Here is a 25,306-nt window from a genome sequence, read left to right on the forward strand (position 1 = left end):
TTTGCTGATTTTATAGCTGCTGGAGTGTAAAACAAAACCACATTCACATCCTAGATTATTTAACTGCCTTGCTGTCACTCGAATCTACACGTTTGGGCATTTCCTCAGGAGAAAGAATGTGGAAAGTATGGCCAAATAAAACTACAAGCTGAATGCCACCACTCTGTCACTCATCAGTTAAATTACTGCATTAGTTGAGAATGCTGTTCAAACTAGACTCCTAGGACTCTACTACCATAATTACTGGTTATTTTTTTTCTCTCTCCTTAGATACCAGAAATTGGATACTTTTATATGTCTTCCACTGGACCTCATTCCTCATCCCCATGCCTCCCTTTCCCAAGGACCTACCTACCTCAGCATGGGTGGCAGTGAGAAAGACAATTTTTCAACTCTCAGAGAATTCCACTGTGTTAAATGAAATGAAGATAAAACTTGACACCAAGAACATATCTTGTGTACTTGAGAACAACTGGTCTAAGAATACCTGTCTTCTGTGATCTCTCATCCTAAAATTCTGCTGCATCAGAAATAGCTTCCCTCACTCATTCAGAGTCTTCCAACTTTTAAACACTATATTCCCCCCATCCCCCCAAAGTAAAATATCCATCTTGGTTTTAAAAGGACTCTTCATTACCTCTGCAGCTGCTCTCCCTTGATTATTCACTTAATACTTTTTTTTTTTTTAAATGGAGCACTTACTATAAAGATAGCAAGAACTGAGATGCAGGGATGAAATTCTAGAAGTCTCTGATGTAATCTAATTCCGTATACACGAAATAATGAAGTGCTGCATTGCGAGATACTGTGTAGAATAAGAGCTCAGAAAAGATAACGGAAAGGAAGGTAAGATGAAAGGAGAAAGAGTATGGTCCAGGGTAGTAAAAATGAGCACCATGAGAGGAACAGTGAGGAGATGGCTTGACTAGAACGGGGAGGGGAGGTGACTAGAAAGTCAGACTGTGGTACCAACTAGATGGAAGAAGGTCTTTTGAGACAGGCAGAGTAAATTAAACACTATGAAGCAGGAATACATGGCAAAAGGGATGATTTAAAACTCTTAATGATAAAGGTTGAAAACTGCATTTGAAGGGATCAGAATTATTACGAGGGAGACAGACTAGGAGGTTGCCACAGCACATGAGTTGGAAGGGGACAAAAGTCTGGACTTGTGTCACAAAACAAGGGGGACTATGTGCATGTGCATGACAGACTAGATATAGATTTGACAACCACATTTTCCAAAATAGTCCTAAATTTGATCATCAAGAAATTATTTAAATATACAACTAAAGATAGGACTGGTTACATTTATGTACCCTTTAAGATTCTTCATATAATTAAACTCAAAAGTCAGAAAAAAAATCAGACATTGTATTCCTATTTTATGGTTCACAAATTTTAGTTAATGCTGACATTAAAGAGTTAAAGATGAAGGAAGGGTCAAAAGTAGATAGAAAATGCTACCACTGACCCAAACAGTGCTCTAATCTCAGGATGTCTGTTCAAGTAATTTGCAACCTCAGAATATACATCACATTCTGAGAAACAACCCTGCCTTCCAAGGCTGGCCCCTCTCAGAATTTCCCACCCTAAATGCCTCCATCTTTTTGCCACCAAGGCCAGCCTCTTCCAGACACAGCTGGAGCCTTCTCTCACAAGGCCCCTATGTCATCTTCTGGTACACCACTGAATTTCAACAGAATTATATATCTTCCCACAGAGTAAACACTTGATTATAGAAAGCCAAAATCCAAAGAGGATCCTAAACATGCATTTTTAATTTCAATAGCTTTTGCTGACTTCCAAAGAAAGTTTTACCACTAAAGGTAACAATCAGAAAAACTCAATATCTGAGTTCCACCAACTTTATATCCTGCCCTATTCCTTCTTTAAGAGCTGATGAATGAAAAGGCCAAAGCATGATGGTGAAAAAAAAAAGCACCTGGATTATTCACAAATTAGATAATTTTTTTTGATAATTTTTATAATTTAGAATAGACGATACTAAAATGTTAAAGCAAATGTTAAAAATTAAAATTAGCCAAAGGCCATAGAGAATTTAAGGCAGTCTGCTAAAGAATTTTTTTAAATAATAAAAATTTAAGTAAAATTTACATGCCCTACAAAACCAATATGCTAGCTTTTCACAATACTAATGTTCAATATTTACCACATTTTATCACCTCAACATAGTTACAAATGTAAAAAAAAATTGTAAGCATAATTTTGATGAGTTAAAATAATTTTTAACTCAATCTTACAGGGATATCTGAAACAAATCTAAATGTGGCTGAAATCAAATTTATGACGGGGGATGATCTTTTTAATGACCCAATTACCTTTAAATTTTCCTTCAAGATTTCAAGGAAGAACATAAGAAAGCCAGGGTAAATTTAAAATTAAATACTAAGTCTGACCCCTTTATTTCTAAAATGCATCTTGGTATTGTAGAAAAAAACACTTATTAAATTGGAAGTCAAAAAAACTAGGATCCAGTCCCAGCTTTGCCACTAACTGAAAAAACCTTGGCAAAGCTACTCTCTGGCCCTCATGTTTTAATAGGGATCTGAGATGAATTGTTCCTTGTGGTTAAAAATTTGTGCTTTTAATGATATGATTTATAAATAAATTAGAGAATACAGTAAATAAGGACAGAAAATAAGGAAAACATGACTTAGAAAATAAAACAAAGGGAAAGGCATGAAAAAAATGTGAATACCACAATAGCTCAAAATAAGTTTATACCAAAGGGAGTAGTTTACCCATATGTTATGATATCCCTGGCATAACTGATATGGTTAAGACTCATGCTAAACTATTTTAACTGCTTCAGAGTTAAGTAATAAAAGATATAAGAAATGTCCAATTACTAAATATATGAAAAGGTTTAAATCATTCAATTATACTCTGCTACCTGCTTAATCATTGAGGTGGGGACTTTATATTCATTATTTTAATCTGTTCTCAAAATAAATCTTCAGTAGTTATTATCATCTCCTTTAACACGTAACAACAACTAACTTTTACTAAGTGCTTCCTATATAATAGGCCACATCCTGCTGTTCACTTAGTCCCCAAAACACTATGAGATGAATGTTATTCTCCCCTTTCACTGATAATCCAGGCAGAGAGAGGTTAAAGATCCAAGGTCTCAGTTTTGAATCCAGGATGTATGACTCAAGAATTTATGCTTTTAACCTCTCTACTACTGCCTCTCTAACATCTGGCTTATAGATGAAGAGACTGAGGCTCAGAGAAGTTAAGTAACTTTTCCAAGATCACAGATTTAGAACAGCAAGACTAGAATTTGAGCCTAGTTCCATGTTACTCCAAAGCCCAGGGTTCCTTATAATTTAGTGTAATTTAACTAACTTTATGGTAATGCTGACTCTAAAAATGACTTGAAGTGACCCTCCTTTTCTTAGTGTAACAAGTGACTTCTAGTGAGGCTGGAGATAAAGCTAAATACCATAAACTGAGCTCCACAATACCACTGATTCACTAGATCAGTGTTTTCCAAACTGTGAGTCTAAAACCAATGTCTGGGTTATGACTAGCCTTTAAAAAAAAAAAGAAAAGAAAAGAAAAATTAGAATAGAATAGAATATTGCCAGGTTCTGCACAAAATTAAGATATTTCAGATACATATGTAAGCAGGCATTACATATATGTATGCATTTGTGTGTGACATGAAGCAAAGTAGATTTCTCACTGTGAACAAATATTTTGAAAGTTACTAAACTAAATAATGGAATTAGTAATGTTAAAACTTGAGGTTGAAGTAAGAGAAGTAAGAGTCTGGGGTCTCAACAACACACTAATTCTGAAAATAAATGTAAAAGTATTTAGAAGGCTATGACCAAAGAGAGTGGCCAAGACGATGGAGGAGAGAGACCCTGAGCTCACCTCCTCTCAAAAGCACAACCAAAAAATCACAACTATCTACAGAACAACAATCAATGAAAAAGACTGGAACCTACCAGAAAAGATCTTCTACCACTAGAGACATAAAGAAGGAACCACAATGACGGGTAGGAGGGACAGACTCACATTACCCGCAAGGGTGGGCAACCCACAAAGTAGAGAATAAATACACTGCAGAGGCTCTCCCACAGGAATGAGAGTTCTGAGCCCCAGGTGAGGCTCCCCAGCCCTGCGGTCCAGCACTGGGAATATGAGTCCCCAGAGCATTTGGCTTTGAAGGTCAGCGGGGCTTAACTGCAGGAGACCCACAGAATTGGGGGAAAAGAGATTTCAAACTTAAAGGGTGCATACAAAATATTATGCATACTGGGACCCAGGGCAAAAGCAGTAATTTGATAGGAGCCTGGGCCAGACCTACCTACTGGTTTTGGAGAGTCTCCTAGGGAGGCATGAGGTGGCTGCGACACACCCTGGGGATGTGGACACTGGTGACATGCACATTTGAGGGCATTCAGCTGTGTGAGCTGATGGAGGCTGCCATCTTGGCTCACTATCACCGAGACCTGGACCCACCCAAAACCCTGTAGGTGCCAGTGCTGGGATGCCTCCGGCCAAACAACTAACTGAACAGAGACACAGCCTCACCTACCAACAGACAGGCTGCCTAAAGACTTCCTGAACAAACAGCCACCTCCAGACAAGGCCCTAAACACAGCTTTCCCCATCAGAGGGCCAAGACCCAGCTTTACCCACGAGTGGGCAGGCACCGGCCCTTCCCACCAGGAAGCCTGCACAAGCCTCCGGACCACCTCATCCACCAGGGGGCAGACCAGAAGCAAGAAAACTACAATACCACAGCTCGCACACCGAGTCCAGCAACAGCAGGCCAGGCCCTACTCTGGGACCGCCTGGGCCCTGGCCCTGCCCACTAGAAGGCTAGCACAACCTTTGGGACACCCTGGGATACCCAGGGATATCACAGTTGGGATCACAGTTGGGATACCCAACTGTGTCAGGAACCAGCCCCCCAACACCAGATTTAAAACAAGCTCTGGGATCCCTGGGCCCTGAAGCCAGGCTCCAGGACCCAGCTCTGCCAGTAGTCCTGCACTAACCCCAGGATTTGGCTTCACCTGCCAGTAGGTGGGCAACACTCCAGAGTCTTCAGGATCCTGACTCCAGCCACCAGTGAGCCAGCACTACCCCCAGGACCCCTTAAGGTTCTGCAACAGCTGCCTCACGACCAGGCCCCACTAAACAACAGCCAGCAGAGTTCACATAAGGCAGTGCCTGGCAACCAAATAGACTAGTGGCCAACCAAGCCTACTAGACCACCCACACAGTCAGCCTGCCAGAACAGAAGGACCCATGAAGGCATATAGCTTGGGTGACGAGACAGAAGTGCACTGCTGGAACACATAGGACGTCTCCTATAGAAGACTACTTCTGCAAGGTCGAGAAAGGTAACTACCCTGCCACATACGTAAAAATACAAATACCAACACAGACAGCAAATGAATATGTTCCAGATGAAGGAACAAGATAAAACCCCAAAAGAACTAAGTGAAGTGGAGATAGGCAATCTACCTGAGAAAGAGTTCAGAGTAATGATCATAAAGATGAGGAAAGAACTTGAGAGGAGAATGGATGCCAGAGCGAGAAGTTAGAAGTTTTTAACAAAGAGTTAGAAAATATAAAGAACAGCCAAACAGAGATGAATACAATAACTGAAATGAAAAATACCCTAGAAGGAATCAATAGTAGACTAAATGAGGCAGAAGAACGGATCAGTGAGCTGGAAGATAGAGTAGTAGAAATCACTGCCACTGAAGAGAAAACAGAATGGAAACAAATGAGGACAGTATAAGAGACATCTGGGACAACATCAAGCATACAAATACTTGCATTATAGAGGTGACAGAAGGATAAGAGAGAGAGAAAGGGCCAGAGAAAATACTGAAAGACATAATAGCTGAAAACTCCCCTGACCTAGGAAAGGAGAATGTTACCCAAGGCCAGGAAGCACAGAGTGTCCCATACAGGATGAACCTAAAGACGAACACACCAAGACAAACTGTAACCAAAATGACAAAAATTAAAGATAAAGAGAGAATATTAAAAGCAGCTAGGGAAAAGCAACAAATAACATACAAGGGAACTCCCTTAAGGCTATCCACTGAGTTTTCAGCAGAAATTCTGCAGGCCAGAAGGGAGTGGCATGATATATTTAAAGTGATGAAAGGGAAAAACCTACAACCAAGAATGCTCTACCCAGCGAGGCTCTCATTCAGATTAGATGGAGAAATCAAAAACTTTTCAGACAAGCAAAAGCTAAAAGAATGCAGCACCACCAAACCAGTGTTACAACAAATGTAAAAGAAACTTCTCTAGGCGAAAAAAAAAGGCCACAACTAGAAACAAGAAAATTACAAAATGAAAAAGCTCCCTGGTAAAGGCAAACATACAGTAAAGGTAGGAAAATATCCACACACAAACATGATATCAAAACCAGCAATCGTGAGAAGAAATTACAAATGCAAGATATTGGAAATGCATTTGAAATTAAGAGACCAGCAACTTAAACCTTGTGTATACATACAGAATGCTATATCAAAGCCTCATGGGAACCACTAACAAAAAATCTACAACAGATACACACACAAAATAGAAAAAGTAACCAAACACACCTCTAAAGATAGTCATCAAATCAGGAGAAGAGAACAAAAGAGAAAGGGAAGAAAAAAACCTACAAAAACAAATCCTAAACAATTAACAAGATGGGAAGAAGAACATACATATTGATAATTACCTTAAATGCAGATGAACTAAATGCTCCAACCAAAAGACACAGACTGGCTGAATGCATACAAAAACAAGACCCATATATGTGCTGTCTACAAGAGACCCACTTCAGATCTAGGGACACACACAGACTAAAAGTGAGGGGATGGAAAAACGTATTCCATGCAAACGGAAATCAAAAGAAAGCTGTAGTAGCAAAACTCATATCAGACAAAATAGACTTTAAGATAAAGACTGTTACAAGAGACAAGGACACTACATAATGATCAAGGGATCAATCCACGAAGAAGATATAACAATGGTAAATATATATGCACCCAACACAGGAGCACCACAATATATAAGGCAACTGGTAACAGCCATAAAAGGAGAAATCGACAGGAACACAATAATAGTGGGGGACTTTAAAATCCCACTTACATCACTGGACAGATCATCCAGACAGAAAATCAGTAAGGAAACACGGGCCTTAAATGACACTTTAGACCGGATAGACTTAATTGATATTTATAGAACATTCCATCGAGAGCAGCAGACTACATATTCTTCTCAAGTGCACATGGAACATTCTCCAGGACAGATCACATGCTGGGCCACAAAGCAAACCTTGGTAAATTTAAGAAAGCTGAAATCATATCAATCATCTTTTCTGACCACAACACTATGAGATGAGAAATCAACTGCAAGAACAAAAAGTGTAAAAAACACAAACATGTGGAGGCTAAGCAATATGTTACTCAACATAGATCACTGAAGAAATTAAAGAGGAAATGAAAAAAAAAACCTAGAGACAAACAAAAATGAAAACACAATGATCCAAAAGCTTTGAGATGTAACAAAAGCAGTTCTAAGAGGAAAGTTTATGTCAATACAATCTTACCTCAGGAAACAAGAAAATCTCAAATAAACAACCTAAACTTACACCTAAAGCAACTAGAGAAAGAAGAACAAACAAAACCCAAAGTTAGTAGAAGGAAAGAAATCATAAAGATCAGAGCATAAATAAATGAAATAGACACAAAGAAAACAATAGAAAAGATCAATGAAAGTAAAAACTGGTTCTCTGAAAAGATAAACAAAATTGATAAACCTTTAGCCAGACTCATCAAGAAAAAAAGGGAGAGGGCTGAAATTAATAAAATTAGAAATGAAAATGAGAAGCTACAACTGACACCACAGAAATACAAAGGATCATAAGAGACTACTACAAGCAACTATATGTCAATAAATGGACAACCTAGAAGAAATGGACAAACTCTTAGAAAGGTACAGTCTTCCAAGACTGAACCAGAAGAAATAGAAAATATGAACAGACCAATCACAAGTACTGAAACTGAAACTGTGATTTAAAAATTCCCAACAAACAGAAGTCCGGACCAGATGACTTCACAGGTGAATTTTATAAAACATTTAGAGAAGAGTTAACACCTATCCTTCTGAAGCTATTCCAAAAAAAACTGGAGAGAAAGGAACACTCCCAAACTCATTCTATGAGGCCACCATCACCCTGATACCAAAACCAGATAATGATACCACAAAAAAAGAAAATTACAGGCCAGTATCACTGATGAACATAGATGCAAAAATCCTCAACAAAATACTAGCAAACAGAATCCAACAATACATTAAAAGGATCATACACCATGATCAAGTGGAATTTATCCCAGGGATGCAAGGATTCTTCAATATCCACAAATCAATCAGTGTGATACACCACATTAACAAACTGAAGACTTAACAACCGTATCACCATCTCAATAGATGCAGAAAAAACATCTGACAAAATTCTACACCCATTTATGATAAAAACTCTTCAGAAAGTGGGCTTAGAGGGAACCTACCTCAACAAACTAAAGGCCATATATGATAAACCCACAGCTAACATCATACTCAATGGTGAAAAGCTGAAAGCATTTCTTCTAGGATTTAGGAACAAGACAAGTATGTCCACGTCGCCACTTTTATTCAGCATAGTTCTGGAAGTCCCAGCCACAGAAATCAGAGAAGAAAAAGAAATAAGAGGAATCCAAATTGGAAAAGAAGAAGTGAAACGGTCACTGTTTGCAGATGACATGATACTACACATAGAAAATCCTAATGATGCTATCAGAAAACTACTAGAGCTCATCAATGAATTCAGTAAATTGCAGGATACAAAATTAATACACAGAAATCTGCTGCATGTCTATACACTAACAATGAAAGAGCAGAAAGAGAAATTAAGGAAACAATTTCATTTACCATCACATCAAAAAGAGTAAAATACCTAGGAATAAACCTACCTAAGGAGCCAAAAGACCTGTACTCAGAAAACTATAAGACCTTGATGAAAGAAACCGAAGACGATACACACAGATGGAAAGATATACCATGTTCCTGGATTGGAAGAATCAATATTGTCTAAATGACTACACTACCCAAGGCAATCTACAGATTCAGTGTAATCCCTATCAAATTACCAATGGCATTTTTCATAGAACTAGAACAAAAGAATCTTAAAATTTGTAAGGAAATACAAAAGACCCCAAATAGCCAAAAGACCCCAATAGCAGTCCTGAGAAAGAAAAACAGTGCAAGAGGAAATCTGGCTCCCTGACTTCAGGCTATACTACAAAGCTACAGTAATCAAAACAGTATGGTATTGGTGCAAAAACCAGAAATATAGTTCAATGGAACAGGATAGAAAGCCCAGAAATAAACCCACGCACCTATGGTCAATCAATCTTTGACAAAACAGGCAAGAATATACAATGGAGAAAAGACAGTCTCTTCAATAAGTGGTGCTGGGAAAACTGGACAGCTACATGTAAATGAATAATATTAGACTATTCTCTAACACCATATACAAAAATGAACTCAAAATGGATTAAAGCCCAAAATGTAAAGCCAGATACTATAAAACTCTTAGAGGAAAACATAGGCAGAACACTCTTTGACATAAACTGCAGCAATATTTTTTTGGATCTGTCTTTTATAGTAATGGAAATAAAAGCAAAAACAAATAAATGGGACCTAATTAAACTTAAAAGCTTATATAAACAGCAAAGGAAACCACAAACAAAATGAAAAGACAACCTATGGAATGGGAGAAAACATTTGCAAATGATACAACGAACAAGGGATTAATTTCCAAAATATACAAAAAGCTCATACAGCTTAATATCAAAAAAAACAAACAACAGAATCAAAAAATAGGCAGAAAATGTAAATAGACATTTCTCCAAAGACATACAGATGGCCCACAGGCACATGAAAAGATGCTCAACATCGCTAATTACAGAGAAATGCAAATCAAAACTACAATAAAGTATCATCTCACGCTGGTCAGAATGGCCATCATCAAATAATCTACAAATAATAAATGGTGGAGAGGGTGAGGAGGAAAGGGAACCCTCCTACACTGTTGGTGGGAATATAAATTGGTGTACCCACTATGGAGAACAGTATGGAGGTTCCTTAAAAAATTAAAAATTGAGTTACCCTATGATCCAACAATTCCACTCCTGGGTATATATCCAGAACAGATGAAAACTCTAATTTGAAAAGATACATGCATCCCAATGTTCACAGCACCACTATTTCAAACAGCCAAGACATGGAAGCAACCTAAATGTTCATCAACAGATGAATGGATAAAAAAGATGTGGGATATATACACACACACACACACACATACAATGGACTATTGCTCAGCCATAAAAATGAATGACATAATGCCATTTGTAGCAACATGGATGGACCTAGAAATTATCAGACTGAAGTAAGTCAGACTGAGAAAGACAAATATCATATGGTATCACTTATATGTGGAATCTACAAAAATGATACAAATGAATGTATTTACAAAGCAGAAATATCAACTCACAGACATAGAAAACAAACTTACGGTTACCAAAGGGGAAAGATGGGGGAGGGAAAAATTAGGAGCTTGGGATTAACAGATACACACTACTGTATATAAAATACATAAGCAACAAGGATTTACTGTATAGCACAGGTAACTATATTCAGTATCTTGTAATAACCTATAATGGAAAAGAATCTGAAAATATGTATATATATGTGTGCATATGTATATATAAAACTGAATCAGCTTGCTATACATCTGAAACTAATACAACATTGTAAATCAACCATAATTCAATAAAAAAGAGAAAGAAAAAGACTGTGACTAGCAATGATATCAACAACAATACCAATAAAAACACCAGCCATCTTTATAATTTGTCTCATTTAATCCTCTAAACCAGGGGTCCCCCAACCCCTGGGCTGTGGACTAGTACTGGTCCGCGGCCTGTTAGGAACCGGGAGCAACAGCAGGAGGTGAGTGGTGGGCGAGTGAGCAAAGCTTCATCTGCTGCTCTCTATCGCTCCCATTACCGCCTGCACCATCCCCCCCTCCCCAAATCCGTGGAAAAACTGTCTTCCATGAAACTGGCCCCTGGTGCCAAAAAGGCTGGGGACCGCTGCTCTAAAAAACCCTGTGACCAGATAGCATTATTTTATCCTTACTGTAGAGATGAGGAAATGGAAGTGTAAAAGTTTAAATAAGCCTGCCTGACATCAAGCCATAAGGTCTTTCTCAAGTCCTGTGCCCTTCTAAGTAGAAACAAGTACTACTGTGTACTTTTCCAGGAATAAATTTGTATTCAGAATACAAAGTACACTGCAATAGGGAAATTGCAGAATGTACTGGTTTCTACAATCATTTGAATCATGCCAAGACTGCCTACCTGGCTAGAAAGCCATCACAGAAAGAACAACTAGTTTCAAAACTGAAATGGAAAATTTACTCCAAGAAGATCATGGAGGGCAAAGTTTCAATTCCAAGGATTTTACAGTAACAGGGATAGTAATAGATTAGAGTAAACTTAAATATGCAACAATAGTGAACTGGTTAACTATATTCTATTATATATTCAATACATTCTAAATATATTTTATTAATCTTAGCCATTTTTAAGTGATGCTATAAAAATATTTAATGATACAGAAACATATTAATAATGCAATAAGCAGAAAAAAGCAGGTTACAAAAGAGTGATCCTATTTATTAAAAACAAGACATATCCCTCACCACTCAAATCTACCTGGTTTCTGTGTCTGGATAGAGAGAATTCAGTTGGTCTAGATACTGGAGGATGTCAAACTATCCAAATCTATTTGGCTGCTAGGTTCTAAACAGCAAATGATAAGAGTTCAAAGAATGACGGATTCATGTGAAAATGTATCTCAAACTATTTTTTGAGTTTGGACAGAGTTCAGAGAGAATCACAAATACAAAAATGTCTACAAGTGAGGCAGGGAGGCAAAGAGAAACTGAAAAAACCTGAAAGCCCAGAAGATTCCCATCTCCCAGCACAAACTCACTCTGGGGCACATGCTCTGAGTGATATGGGGGTAGATTTCCAGCCTCTACTTCAATTTTTATTTCTCTTAAAAATTTTACCTAGTATATGCAGCTGACTTTAGTTAAATGTACATATGGTGACACTATATGAATATACATTTGCACATATGTTTTTTAAAACTTACATAGAAGAAAATGTGGAAGGCTATATGCCATAATATTAAGAATAGTTATGGGGACTTCCCTGGTGGCACAGTGGCTGGGGGAGTCTGCCTGCCAATGCAGGGGACACAGGTTCGAGCCCTGGTCCGGGAAGATCCCACATGCCGCGGAGCAACTAAGCCCGTGCGCCACAACTACTGAGCCTGCGCTCTAGAGCCCGCGTGCCACAACTACTGAAGCCCGCGCGCCTAGAACCCATGCTCCATCCGCAACAAGAGAAGCCACTGCAATAAGAAGCCTGCGCACCGCAACAAAGAGTAGCCCCCGCTTACCACAACTAGAAAAAGCCCAAGTGCAGCAACGAAGATTCATTGCAGCCAAAAATAAACAAATAAATTTATTTTAAAAAAACAAAAACAAAAACAAACCATAGTTATCTTCAGGGGACAATTTTCATTTTCCCCTGAAAATATTATAAATAAAATAAAATTTCATAGAGATTTTCATTTTCCTAATTATGCTTAGCTGTATTTTCCAAATGTTCTTATAATGAACATGTATTATTTCTCCAGTAAGTTATTAATATCAATATAGCAAACTGATACAAGAAAATGCAAAAAGTCTGTTGTGAGGGATAATAACACTAACATTTTAATTTTGACAGCAGCTCTACTTTGTGAGCTCATGGATTAAATAGAAAGAATACTGTCTAGTTTTACCTCTAGAGCCTTCTGTTGCAGACGGTCACGTTCTACTTTTTCTTTGCCAACAAACCACACTTCCCACGGTGTCAGGCTGCTTTCTGGTAACTGCACCTGTTTCTGTTCTTCTTGGTTATCTTCGGATCCAACTACACTATTGCAAAAGAGAGGATACTACAGCACTTGTACTCAAAACTCTTTGGCTTAACAGTCAAAATCACTTAGCTGTACAATGAAAGGAGAATTCCACGACATATTTACAATACTGTGATTTTTATATATAAATATGCTGAATTAATCATATATAAATATACACTTGAAAAACCATGAACAGAAAGTCCAATGTTTGAATTAGTTTATCCTTCAGACTGCCTTTGAATTCTCTCATCTTCTAAAATCACACCCAGTCCATTTGCCTCAATTACAATTTTTTTTATTCTTAAAAATCTTATATCTGGACTACTAATTACAACACATGATTCTAACCAGATCCTGAAGCAGACTTTTCCCTTTTCCTCCTTTAAATACTTCACGAAGGGAAGAATACATACCTACACAGCGAGGATGGTAAAGCTAATGTGGTAACAATTGAGGTTTTGGTGTGAAGGGTAGACAGAGTTCTTTACACTCTCAACTTTTCTGTAAGTTTGAAATTGTGTTGAAATAAAAAGGTATCACAAATATATGGTCCTTGTATTCTTTCATGTTTTGGGGGACTCCCTTTTGCCAGTTCTCGGGTAGGGTGTCCTCCACAGCTCCCCAGAGTTGGGTTACCTCCTACCATAGTCTCCACCACGAACCTCTGTCCATCTGTCTCTTCTGGGTATGTGGAAAAGTAAGCACTCACTCAAGCTCAAAAGAAGAGGGGAGGAGAAGTACTGCGAGTACATATGTACATAAAGAACACAGTGCCTTGGCCAGATACACAAGCCCCATAAAACAGGAAAAGCTGAACCATGAGCGCCCATGGAAAGAAAGCTTGTTCAGGACCCGAGGCAGCTCCAAACACTATGTTATTAGACTCAGCCCCTCTTTGTCTCTAACATTCCTGCTTCAGGCAACCAATTGCCTCACCCACTGCCATGCTCAGCTTTTTCTGCCTTGTAGCTTCCATTTACTGGTTTCTTTCTGCTATTTCTTCATTCATCCATGTCATTATGGAATTTGTATTCTAGTGGGAAAGGGACACTGTTGATGTGTCGTTTATTTCCCGTATATCGTTCCTTCTCAGTCTTGCAGACCACCTCACCCTCCCAAAGCTTCAACTGTCATTAGGTGTTGATGAGGCCTGGGTCAGGCATTCCTCAGCTCCAATCTTTCATTTTCAACCATTTGATAGACAGCTCCACTTAAATACCAAACTCAGTCAGTCTAAAGCAAATCTAATCATCTACCACCCACTCACCACCCTCCCCGTCAAGAAGAATCTCACTCCTCCTCTTATAATCCTACCTCGGTGAAAAGTGCCAACATCCACCCAGTCAGCCAAGCCAGAAGCCACATCTCTGACTCCTGCTCCCCGTCCACATCTGGTACCTCTAGGTCCCACACCCATATAATAACCTCATCCCGTCTATTTTACTTCTTTCAGTTTTCTCAAGCCATTCTTCTCTTCTACAACCTCACAACTGCTGTCTGGTCATAACCGGCCTTTCTCCTTCCATTTCAAACTATTCTCCACTGTTGCCAGATTCATCCTTCAAACGCATCCTTCCGACACGTCACTCCCCATCTCAAAATTCTTCAGTGCTCCTCTGCCCACAGGATGAAATCCACACTCCATAGCCTGACACCCATGAATCGGCCCTGCTTCTCTTCCAGCTTCTTCTTCCACCAATAGCTGACCTGGACTCTACATTTCAGTCTTATTGAACTTAGGCACGTTGATGAATATGCCACGCCCTTGTGCTCTGCAGCTTTGCTTAAAATTCTGAAATTCTTTTCCTCCACCTCCACACACGGCCAAAGTAAGAGTTTAGATTTGGGAGTAAAACATTTCGGTGAATCTCTACCTGCTGCTTCCTAGCTATGTACATGTTTTAACCTCTTTAAGCCTCTGTTCCTCATCTGTTAAGTGGAGAAAATAGTAGTGGCTACCTCACAGGTACTGTGGCATGAACAATCCACACTAAAGCACTTAGCTCAGTTCCGGGCACTCAGGAAGCATTTGGAACATGTCAGTTAGTAGTACTAGGAGGAGTATAGCTAATGCCTACTCTCCCTTTAAGATTTAACTCAGGTTTTAATCTTTATTGCCTCATTCTGCAAAAAATCTGGACTTAGTGCCTTAGGCTTTCTGTCACTTGTCCATCTCTGCCAGAAACCATGAATTCCTAACAGACGGAAAACATGTCTTAACTCATTTTTTATTTCAAGAGTCTAGCTTAGGGCCTAGAATATAGTTGCCTCCTAAGAAATGTTTGTTGAAAGAAGAAATCAGTGAGATCAGTGTTTTCTTTTTAAAATGACACTTTAAATATTACATTTCTTGCCTCATCAGTTTTAACAAATATATTCAAAATGTGTGGCATATATACTACAGCTCTACTCATAATCAAGAGAGGCTTGATAAGCAGCTGTTTATGACCAAGACGTTTATTAAGGCACGGGTTTCCTAATGGGTTTCCAGGATAAAGCTGAACAAACAGCAGGCCCAATGCATATTATAAAAGACTCCAGGAAAATATTTCTCATTATCTTGTCTGAAGTCACCTGTGAGCTTTACCTCAGTGCTATCCAACACACTTGAAGGTCAGTGCATCCTCTAAGCACAGCTCTATACACCTAAAATACCTGCAGCTCAACCCCATCACATGCAGCTGGTGCCTGAGTCTATCCCAAAAAAGCCTCAACCCTATTAGTTTTGCCACAGTCAGATCCCTGCGGCAGGTGAAGGATGGAAAAAAAAAAAAAAAAGGCATAAAATTCCACGCTCTGGTCCACAAGAGGCTGCTCACCGCCCAGAACTGTGGCTGGACTACGGCTCAGGCACCTGCTCTCTTCATCCCATCACCCCCAAACTGCCAGGGCACCAACTAAAGGCCAGAGGTAGGGAGGAGGAACAAGGCAATGTTCTAAACACTTCTCTTTCCTGAAAAGAAGTGCTGGGTTTTCTGAAGCATTTGAAAACAATCACCACAACTATCTGTTCTCTAGGAGGTGGGAAATAGGCATTCCTTCAGCACATGTTTATTGAACACCTAATAAGCATCTGACACTTGCCACACACAGGCTTGACAATTCCTGCATTGTCTCCAGACCACATCTTACCCACCGCCTTGATTCAGAGGGGATGAACTGTGATAAGGAAGACAGCTATGGCCCTGGGGTGTTACCAGCTCACTCGGGCTTTGGCCGAGGTTTGACATAAATATGACTGGCTCCTCTTGTAGTGAGCTCCATTTGGTCAGGGCTTTGGCTCTTGGAAGCTAATGCAAGGTCTCAGTAGCTGAGCTGTAGTTTTGATGGCCATCATTCCTTGGGTTGCTAAATTGTCTACATTGCTTAATCCTGCTGATTAGGCTTAGAAGGTATTTTCCAAAGCCTTAACATTTATTTTAAAAATCACTGAGACCAACTCAATCTTGAAGAATCTGTACAAAGGCCCGCATGAAAATGGACTCCTGAAACTGTTTCTTGTTGTTACAACCAGTCTGGACAAGTGAATTGCTTGGTTACTCTTACTGATCTCCATTCCTACCAAAGTACTAATGTTTACTTTTCATTCTTAAGAGACTCACTGTTGTAACTGTGTATGTGAGTCACTTCATATGGTTCCATATTCCATTTACTCATTCTTTGTATGCATGTCTTAGAGCAAAGGGGTTTAACTGGTTGCTTACACATAAAGCATGGGTTCTTTGGTCTGTATTTCTTAGCTCTCCTGTATTGTGCCTTGTGCAGCTTGACAATCAGAAACTTGTAAATGCTTCCTTTAGATGACATAATGAGTCTACCTCAGAATGGACCTGCATCACTAAGTCTGTCCCAGAAAAAGATATTCCCGCAGGCATAGGCCCATTGCTCCTATTTCTTTATACCCAACAATAGGCACGTAGCATAGGGAAGAGAAAACATGATCAATATACCTTGGGACTAGGCCCAGCTTTGCTAATAACTAGGTGTATGCTTTTGAATTAGACTTTTTATTTGTATTCTGAGCCAGTTTTGTTACCTGTAAAATGAGTGGCTGGATGTAGGCTTTAATTCCATGAGAGTAGAGACAATGCCTGTCTTGTTTATGGGCCCCATATGGCACAGACTAAATGTCTGCCTAATGAACTTTAGAAATAAATAAATTAAAATGGCTTTAATAATCCCTTTGATTCTAACATTCTCTGAGTCAGTGACTTCTTTTCTACTGTTAAGTGCTCAGAGCAGACCCAACATTGTCTCTGGATGCTGAAGTTGACATTGCTAGCCTCCAAGCTTCAGCTCTTAATCTATGACATAAAAAGTATACTGCTTACTACAACATACTTCACTGACAATCAGATTTTTTTCAAAATAGCTCCAGGTATCACTAAGGTGCGGTAAACCACATTTTGGTGTTAAGGGTTTGGACAAGAGTTCTAGTGTCCCCAGTCTGTTTTCTGAGTTTTCATAAAACTCCTGAAATTGTAGCAAGATTTTATGTTTAAGACTAGGTGCGTTTCTCTGGGGAGCGAGACTGTAGGAATCATCACATTCTCAGGAAAAAGGATTAAGAACGATGATAAATCTGTGGTCACGTGTAAGAACCGGCCCAGACTCTATGTGCCAAAAGGAGCAGCACCTGTAGATGCAGGTGCCCGTGCAGCCTTTGAGAGGGAAGACAAGAGGGTGTTTGGCCGCCAGAGGAAAGTACTTAGAAGGGTCTAAGGAATCTTGAGAGGGGCTGTATCGGCCGGCGGCCTCGGGTTTACCTGGAGCACCCCTGTAACTCCATTCCTCTCAGGCTCTCCACCTTGGCCTCTGAGTCATGAGCATCTTCGTCCACATCTACCTCCTCCTCCCCGTCACCGTCGTCGTCGTCAAACGGGAAGCTCTGGTGGCCGAGGGGAGACAACAGCGACATGGTGGAACAGCCGCAGCTCAGCGGCGGCGACAGCGAGCGCACCTCCACCGCCTCTAGCCCCTGCCCCCGGGCGCCCGCCATGAGGACGGAGAAGGAGCCCGAGGAGGGCCGAGGCCTGGACCTGCAGTCGGCCAAGAACCGGGAGTCGGGAAGGGGCCCCCACCGCCCCACAGCCCACATGGAGCCCGCCAAGTTCAAACCGGCAGGGCGGCGGCGGCGGCGGCGGCGGGGACGTGCTCTCCCAGCAGGCCCCGCGCGCGGCGGCGCGGCCAATCCGGGCGGGCGCTGACTTCGCGTTGCCATGGCGACGCGTAGAGGCCGCCTGGGCTTTGTCCAGCCCTGTGGACGGTGGCTTCCTGCGCTCTGCAGTCTCTTGGCCGCCCTCCCTCCTCCCCTGCCTGGACCTGCGCTGCTTCTTCTGACTTAACCCCGCGCTCCGCTCACGGATAAGGTCCCGCTCCCGGCTGACAGCTTGGAGGGCCCGTCCCTTGTTTGCTGTGGTTCATTTGGTACAGGAAATGTGCTATCACTGAGTAAGGCAGATTCTTTTGGGGGGAAAAGCAGAAGCCAAAACTAACCCCGTATCATTACAAGGTCAGGGTTGCAAGGATCAGCCGTGATTTCTCTCAGCACACGGCCACACACGGCCGTATTTTAGGGGGTGGGGGGCGAACTTTATCCAAGTTCACAGGTGTATCTAAGAATGCACTTTTGGTACAATCTTTCATTGTTTTTGGTAGCCCTTCGTCTGCCTAGCATCTTACAGGAACTCGTTTGTTTAGTGCATGTGAATATCGGGGCCTTTCTGAAGGCTCTAGTGTACTACGGTCTGTGCTAAGCACTGGAGACATATAAAATACAAGCCTTGCCGTTACAAGCTCCTCATTCTTTTGTGGTGAAGAGCCATACCGTTAAAATATTCTGTTATATGCATTTTGTGAGGAATGAAAAAATTTTGTGGGACTTCGGAAGGAGCACTCTTCTCAGGGATTGGGGATGGGGATGAAGGTAGTAAGGAAGAGGTGATAGGTACTAAAAAGCTGGTTCCTTCCTGCATGCTGACAAAACTGTGTACACTTCTAAATAAATGGGCTTTATCCAGCTCATAATGCATATTGCTGTAGAAATATCACACAATGAAAACTGACAATGGCTAAAACAGCACACAGGATTTGTCATTGACCAAAGAGTGATATGAAATCTTAGATGAAATTTAGATCTGCAAAATTTGACACCAAAGAATTAGATACAGTAGAAATAATAGTAACCAAGGGCAATCCAGAAGACAGAAGCTATGGTTAATAAAATATGATATGGTTAAAACTATTTAAATGGAATGTAAATTTTGTTAAAATTTTCAGTAAAAACAATGAAAATGGAAGAAAACTAGAGCAATTGAAATGAGTGATAGAATTGATGGAGGAATAAAATGGCTTGAGTTTTCATTCTCTATCCCAATTACTCAATATTGGTGTATCTGGTTAAAACCTTTTAGGAGAGCATCTCTCGAATCAATAACAACAGCATCACCCTGGGCCACTTTAGGGCTTCATAAGGGGGTAAACTTGAGAAGCTATTCCCAACAAACATCACCCCACATTACTGAAGCATAGTAGGGGAAAAAAAAAACCCCAAGTTTTAGTATGTAAGGGACCCGTATTTGAATCCATGGTTTTCCTCTTAATTTGCTAGTTTTCCCTAAACAAGCTGTTTGGCCTGTCCAAGTTCTGACTTACTCCTCTGTAAAATAGAGAAATAATCTATCTCCCAGTCATATTTTATTAATTCTCAAAGCTTCTAGCACAGGACCAGACAAAAGAAAATGGTAAATGGTAACTTGTATCATTCAAACTCCAAAACTTTCCCACTGTAACCTCTTGCTATGGGATCTAAAATGTTTTAAACAATTATGCCCTTGACGCCTCAGAATCATCATCATGACCAACTACTGCATTATGCTGTAACAATCCTGGAGCTAAGAGGCTAAGAGCCGCTGGTGCTGGTGCTGGTGCCAGTGCTTCAACATAATCAAGTCCTGTGGTCTCCTTTCTTACAGCGCCTTTTCATTACTGGGACAGAAACCATCATCAAGTTTGGGTGCATTATATAAAATGTATAAATAAGCTCAAAAGAGGGCCTCTCCCCTTAAGTTTCAGGGTATTAACTTAGTAACTTCTTACTACTCATTTATTTTCACTTTCATGCTATATTTGAGATAATTCCTATTTTTTGCTTTGTAAACTTGTGTAAGTGAAGAGTGACCCTTGCTTGAAAATCTCTTTGTTTCAAAAATAACATCATTATCAGTGAGTCCTATGGCAATATATTACCCAATTTAAAAAAATGTATCCCTGGACATATTGAAATATTTTCAGATGAAACAATTTGTTTTAGGTTTGCTTCAAAATAATCCAGGGAGCAGAGGGATTAGAGAAGGTGAGTGAATGGGATGAAGGGGAAACAAGATTTACCATGTGCTGTTGACAGCTGCCAAAGCTGGATGTTGGGTATGGGCAGTGAGGGCCTAGGGCATGGGAGGAGGGGTAATTATAGTATTCTACTTTTGGTTATGGGAGTTCCAAACATATACTGAAGTTTAAAACAAACAAAAACAAAAAACATCTCAAATTAAGGGGAACTGGGTGCTGGTTTGGGTTCTAATTTGCTGTATGTGTCAGGTATTCACTTAAATTTCATTAGGCCCTCTATTTTCCCATCTGTAAAATGAGGGCTTGATGACTGTCAATACTGAATTATTTCTAAGCACAATAGACCCTTCTTATCTACAGGGGATGTGTCCCAAGACCCCCAGTGGACGCCTGAAACTGTAGATAGTACCAAACCCTACGTATACTATGTTTTCTTTCCCATACAGTTTAATTTATAAATTAGGCACAGTAAGAGAATATCTGAATTGCCAGCATCACTATTCTCATGCTTTGGGGCCATTATTAAGTAAAATGAGGGTTACTTGAACACAAGCACTGAGATAGTCAGAGACAGCTCCTAAGTGACTAACAGGCAGGATACACTGCACAAAGGGATGATTCGTTTCAGAGTAGAACAGCGCAAGATTTCATCACACTACTCAGAAGGGTGTGCAATTTAAAACTTATGAATTTTTTATTTCTAGAATTTTTCATTTAATATTCTTGGACTGCGGTTGACTACAGGCAACTAAAACTATGGAAAGTGAAACCTCAGATAAGGGAAGAAAGGGAGGACTACTGCATTTGAGCAATTGACTATATCTGGAATCATGCAGTTTTTTAAATAATTTGCTTTTAAATAAGATCCAATTGATGGTATCCTCTTAAATTTCACAGTTTGTTTTCCATGAGTATGGTTCAGACTTAAGATAGAATAAAACCTCACTTCTAAATTTCAGCAAAGTGTCCTCTCAACATTTCTTCTAATACTCTTAAAAATATTTTACTTCAATTTGCTTAGTTTAACACTAAGCAAATTCATTAATATACCTAGTATAAATTAAGGCAAAATAGATTGCTTTCCAGAAACTTTAATAATTCAACACACTGCATACAATATTGTGTTTCCTACCGTATGTATAGCACAGTTTACCACATATTTTAGATATCTGCTATTCTATTTTTTAAATGAATGCAATGAAAGTATTCAGTAACATGACTTTTGGAAAAAAAAAACTTTTAGCTAGATTTTTTTACCAAGTTATGATTTAATATTTATCAGATGTGTAAATATACAAACATGATAGCAATTTTAAAAACTTGTGAATAGTTGGCCTTACAAAATTACAACACACTGTAAATAAATCCCTCCCACATTTTATACAAACTACATGATTTTGATATACAAAGATTCTGTTTTTATTACACTGACAATATACAACCAAGACTATTTACAATGCAAAAAGTATATAAACCACAATTTAACATTCTGCTACTGGCAGCCACTATAGTGTAGGAGGTAGCTTTAATTAAACGAAATGAACAGAAGCCACGTTTCCCAACTTGTGTTCTAAAAATAATTTACATAAGATAAAAATTCATTATATGCACATTATATACAGTTTAATTTTTAAACTGCAATCTAGCTTAATGTTTTTTAGTATCTCCTGAACAACTAATATGGCAGTGGGTTTGCTACTGATTTAGCATATTGTTCAAAGAACATATTGAACATTTATAACTTGAAGACTCCACATAGTGAACATGTCAAAAGTCCATAGGTGAGAATCAAGTAAAATTTTTGATTTTTAAAGACATAGGCCTAAGCTTTATGCCTTTTTTTTTTTCCTTAGTGACATATTTGGCTTGTCTCACAAGAACACAGTTTCTGAGCTGTTGCACAGGCTCTTGTAAATCAAAGGGGGAAAATGTATGGCAGCTTCCATGTAATAGTATAGGTTCAGGAGAATCCAGCTCACTAAGAAATAAATGTAAGTGCTTTGTGTCATAATTACTCCCAATTTCTTCCAACTAAATGAAATCACTTGCCACAATTTACTTTCTGTATAATTTAAACTACAGGTAGATTACATACCAACAAAACTGGAAAATACTGATAGCTCCAAGGATATTAGGACATGTTTTATCAGTGAGAACATTACACGGAGCCATCGAATCCCTCAGATACTATTAAAGTCCCACGTAAGTAGTTTAGCCAAATCTAATTCACACAGCAATGAGCCCTTTACTTTTTCCTAATAGCGTGATCACAAAACACTGAAGAAAAAATTACTGTGATCGAAACAAAGCAGTGTATAATGACTGAAAACAAATGTGTTTGGTTATTCTTTTAAAATCTAACAGTTGTTAATATTGTTTTAAAAACATCTTCAGGTTTTAGACTTAAATCTCTTAAACAAAATCGATGATTCTATTATGTCAGAGATGGATTAGAAAATGCAAGACGATGAGGCCTACATGCACCCTCATAGTCCTATCTGGGAAACAATCCCTTTTTTTGGCCCTGCAGTAAGTTGTCCTGAGATTAATGATGAAACATTAGGTAAAATTAGCAAGACTTTTTCTTCGGTTATACAAAATCACCATTTAAAATATTCTTAAAAAAATATTAACAGCTGTTCTTTATCTTGTGCTTAATTCAGAAATAGGTATAAATTTGCTTCTTATGGATCAGAAAAACCTAACGCTATATTGCTATGATATACATAGAATCTTTTTCAAGTTATACATTTGTTTCAAATAGACTACACATTGCTTGGACACTGCATTTTTTCATCCATTGATAGTTTAGGCACTTGTTCCTTGCAAAGGTCTGGTTTAAGAAATAAACTGCCGCCTTTCTCCTTCTTCTAAGTGACACCAGGCAGTGATCACAGAAGTGCTTCCCAGATGAGAGATCAGACTAGGGTTCATTCTATAAACACTGTGATTTGGGTTGATGGGGGAAACAGTCACAAACACACTGATTCAGTCTTTAACTCTTGGGAGATTGTAAGCATAGCGCACCAAAGGGAATCCTCGACTCTGATAGAAGCAGGCTCGTCCACAGGCCTGCACCTGGTCAGAACTGTCCGAGACAAAGGAATCTTCTTCATCTGCGTAATCAGAGTGGGCAGACTGCGTGCCACAGTCGGACCAATAGCCGTCCGGTCTTTGGCAAGAACCCACTGCCAAGGCAGGACAGCTGTGTGATTTTATTAAGTGTTTGCAGGACACTGGCTTTGTCAACAGAAAGGATTCACAGCAGTCACACACAGTCAGGTTACCCTGCAAGTGTGAGTACATGCCGCAGTCGTAGTAGAAATCCTGTTCCACACAACCAGCTTGGCTGCTGATGGAAACCGACACGGATCCGCTTTTCTTGGTAATATGTCGCTTCAGTAACTTCCAGTCTTCTTTAAACTTTGGGTTGAAGAAGACATACAGGACTGGATTCAGGCAAGCAGGCAATGGGAAAAATATCAGAGTAACAGACTTCATTATTTCGGGGCTGATAGAGATGGCAGTGATCAATGGCGCAAACGAGAAAAACGCTACGGGGCAGAAAAAGATGCAGTTGGTGAAAATGAGCCAAGCAACATGCTTAATCATGCTAGAATGTGAGTTCTCTGAAAGGTCTTCTTTTTCCAAGTTGCAGTAGAGTTTAGTGTAGATGATGGCCATTAATAAAAATGCTAGTGAGTTTAACAGCACTAAGGTTACGGTAAATCCCAATGATGGGGTCTCTCCTGTGGGAAATGGCAAGCACAGAGGTGATGCAGAATATTCTCCTCTGTGGAAAAGGGGAAAACAGCCTGCTACTGCAGCACCCAGAAGAGCAAAAAGGGCAGCAATCCGGAACTGTCTGAGATGATTGCTTTTCCCATTTTTCATTATATCTTTTGCAGATAAGCTTCTTTCGACGGCTGCTAACATTAATAAAAATATGGCACTTTCTGAGGAGAAAACGGCAAGAAACCCAGCTATTTTGCAGCCACTGCCAATCTCCCACCAAATGCCAAACTCGGCAAATCGGCCCCAGGACACAGCATCCAGAAAAGTTAAGATGCCGGTATAGGCTCCCATGAATAAGTTAGATACAGAAATCAAGCCTATGAACAATTTGGAGGAAGGCAGTGATGTACAAGATGCAAATGTTGTTAAAATGACAAGCAGGTTGAAAAACAATGCAACCAAGAAAATGAACCACACAGTAAGACGGATCATCCAACTTCCCAGTAAATGTTCACAGGGCTTAAAAGCACCTAAAATGAAAGAGAGAAAAGACAATTTATAAAAGACCATATTCCATATGATATGGCTTGAGAGAGAAACTAGAATAATCTACTACCAAATTGAACTGATCCAAACTGAAAAGATTACCATTTCTTAGATATTTTAGTCATTGGACTGGGCTATTTAAAAATTTATTTTAATATGTTGTTTTAATATATATTTATTTCATTTCTTTTATTAACTATTTGGCAAACCATACAATGATATTTAAAAGAAAATTTTCACTTTTTCTTATACCTAAGTTAATATACATAGCACAGTGTCTAGTACCTGAAAGGTACTTCATAAACTGAGGGCTCGCAATCAGATATACTAGAGTTTGAGTTTAGGGTTCATAACTTGCTGCTTTTACTTGAGAGGGCAACGTAAACCTCTAAGAATTTCATTTTCTCACTTGTGGATAATAACACCTATTTCACAGCGTTGTGTAGCTTAAGTAAAATTACATACACAAGGTACTTAAGCGGGCTACTGGGTACATAGTTGGACTTCAGTAAATGTCAGGTCCTTTTCTTCTTCCTTCCTAGTTCCTAATATACTTTATACTAATTACATATTGTATGTATAATACATATATTTTTTA

The 25,306-nt window shown here is 39.3% G+C and overlaps 2 protein-coding genes and 1 long non-coding RNA gene across 3 annotated transcripts in view; 1 reads left to right on the forward strand and 2 right to left on the reverse strand.

Annotated features, from left to right (window-relative positions):
- Positions 1 to 689, forward strand: part of LOC118900186 — a 69,841-nt gene extending 69,152 nt beyond the window's left edge. Inside the window, exon 4 of the long non-coding RNA XR_005021057.1 lies at positions 271 to 689. This is a non-coding gene — a long non-coding RNA (uncharacterized LOC118900186). The remainder of the gene's footprint in view (positions 1 to 270) is intronic.
- CCDC34 (coiled-coil domain containing 34) overlaps positions 1 to 18,222 on the reverse strand; it is a 37,256-nt gene extending 19,034 nt beyond the window's left edge. The window contains exons 1-2 of the mRNA XM_036862503.1: positions 17,847 to 18,222; positions 12,961 to 13,096 (exon numbers count right to left, since the gene is read on the reverse strand). Coding sequence (XP_036718398.1) covers positions 12,961 to 13,096; positions 17,847 to 18,178 — 468 coding nt within the window. The 5' untranslated portion in view covers positions 18,179 to 18,222. The remainder of the gene's footprint in view (positions 1 to 12,960; positions 13,097 to 17,846) is intronic.
- A 4,003-nt stretch (positions 18,223 to 22,225) lies between these two features.
- Positions 22,226 to 25,306, reverse strand: part of LGR4 (leucine rich repeat containing G protein-coupled receptor 4) — a 97,840-nt gene continuing 94,759 nt past the window's right edge. The window contains exon 18 of the mRNA XM_036860345.1: positions 22,226 to 24,692. Within this exon, the coding sequence (XP_036716240.1) occupies positions 23,416 to 24,692 (1,277 nt within the window). The 3' untranslated portion in view covers positions 22,226 to 23,415. The remainder of the gene's footprint in view (positions 24,693 to 25,306) is intronic.

The sequence above is a fragment of the Balaenoptera musculus genome, chromosome 8 (genome assembly GCF_009873245.2).
Source record: "Balaenoptera musculus isolate JJ_BM4_2016_0621 chromosome 8, mBalMus1.pri.v3, whole genome shotgun sequence".
In the NCBI taxonomy this organism is placed as follows: domain Eukaryota; kingdom Metazoa; phylum Chordata; class Mammalia; order Artiodactyla; family Balaenopteridae; genus Balaenoptera; species Balaenoptera musculus.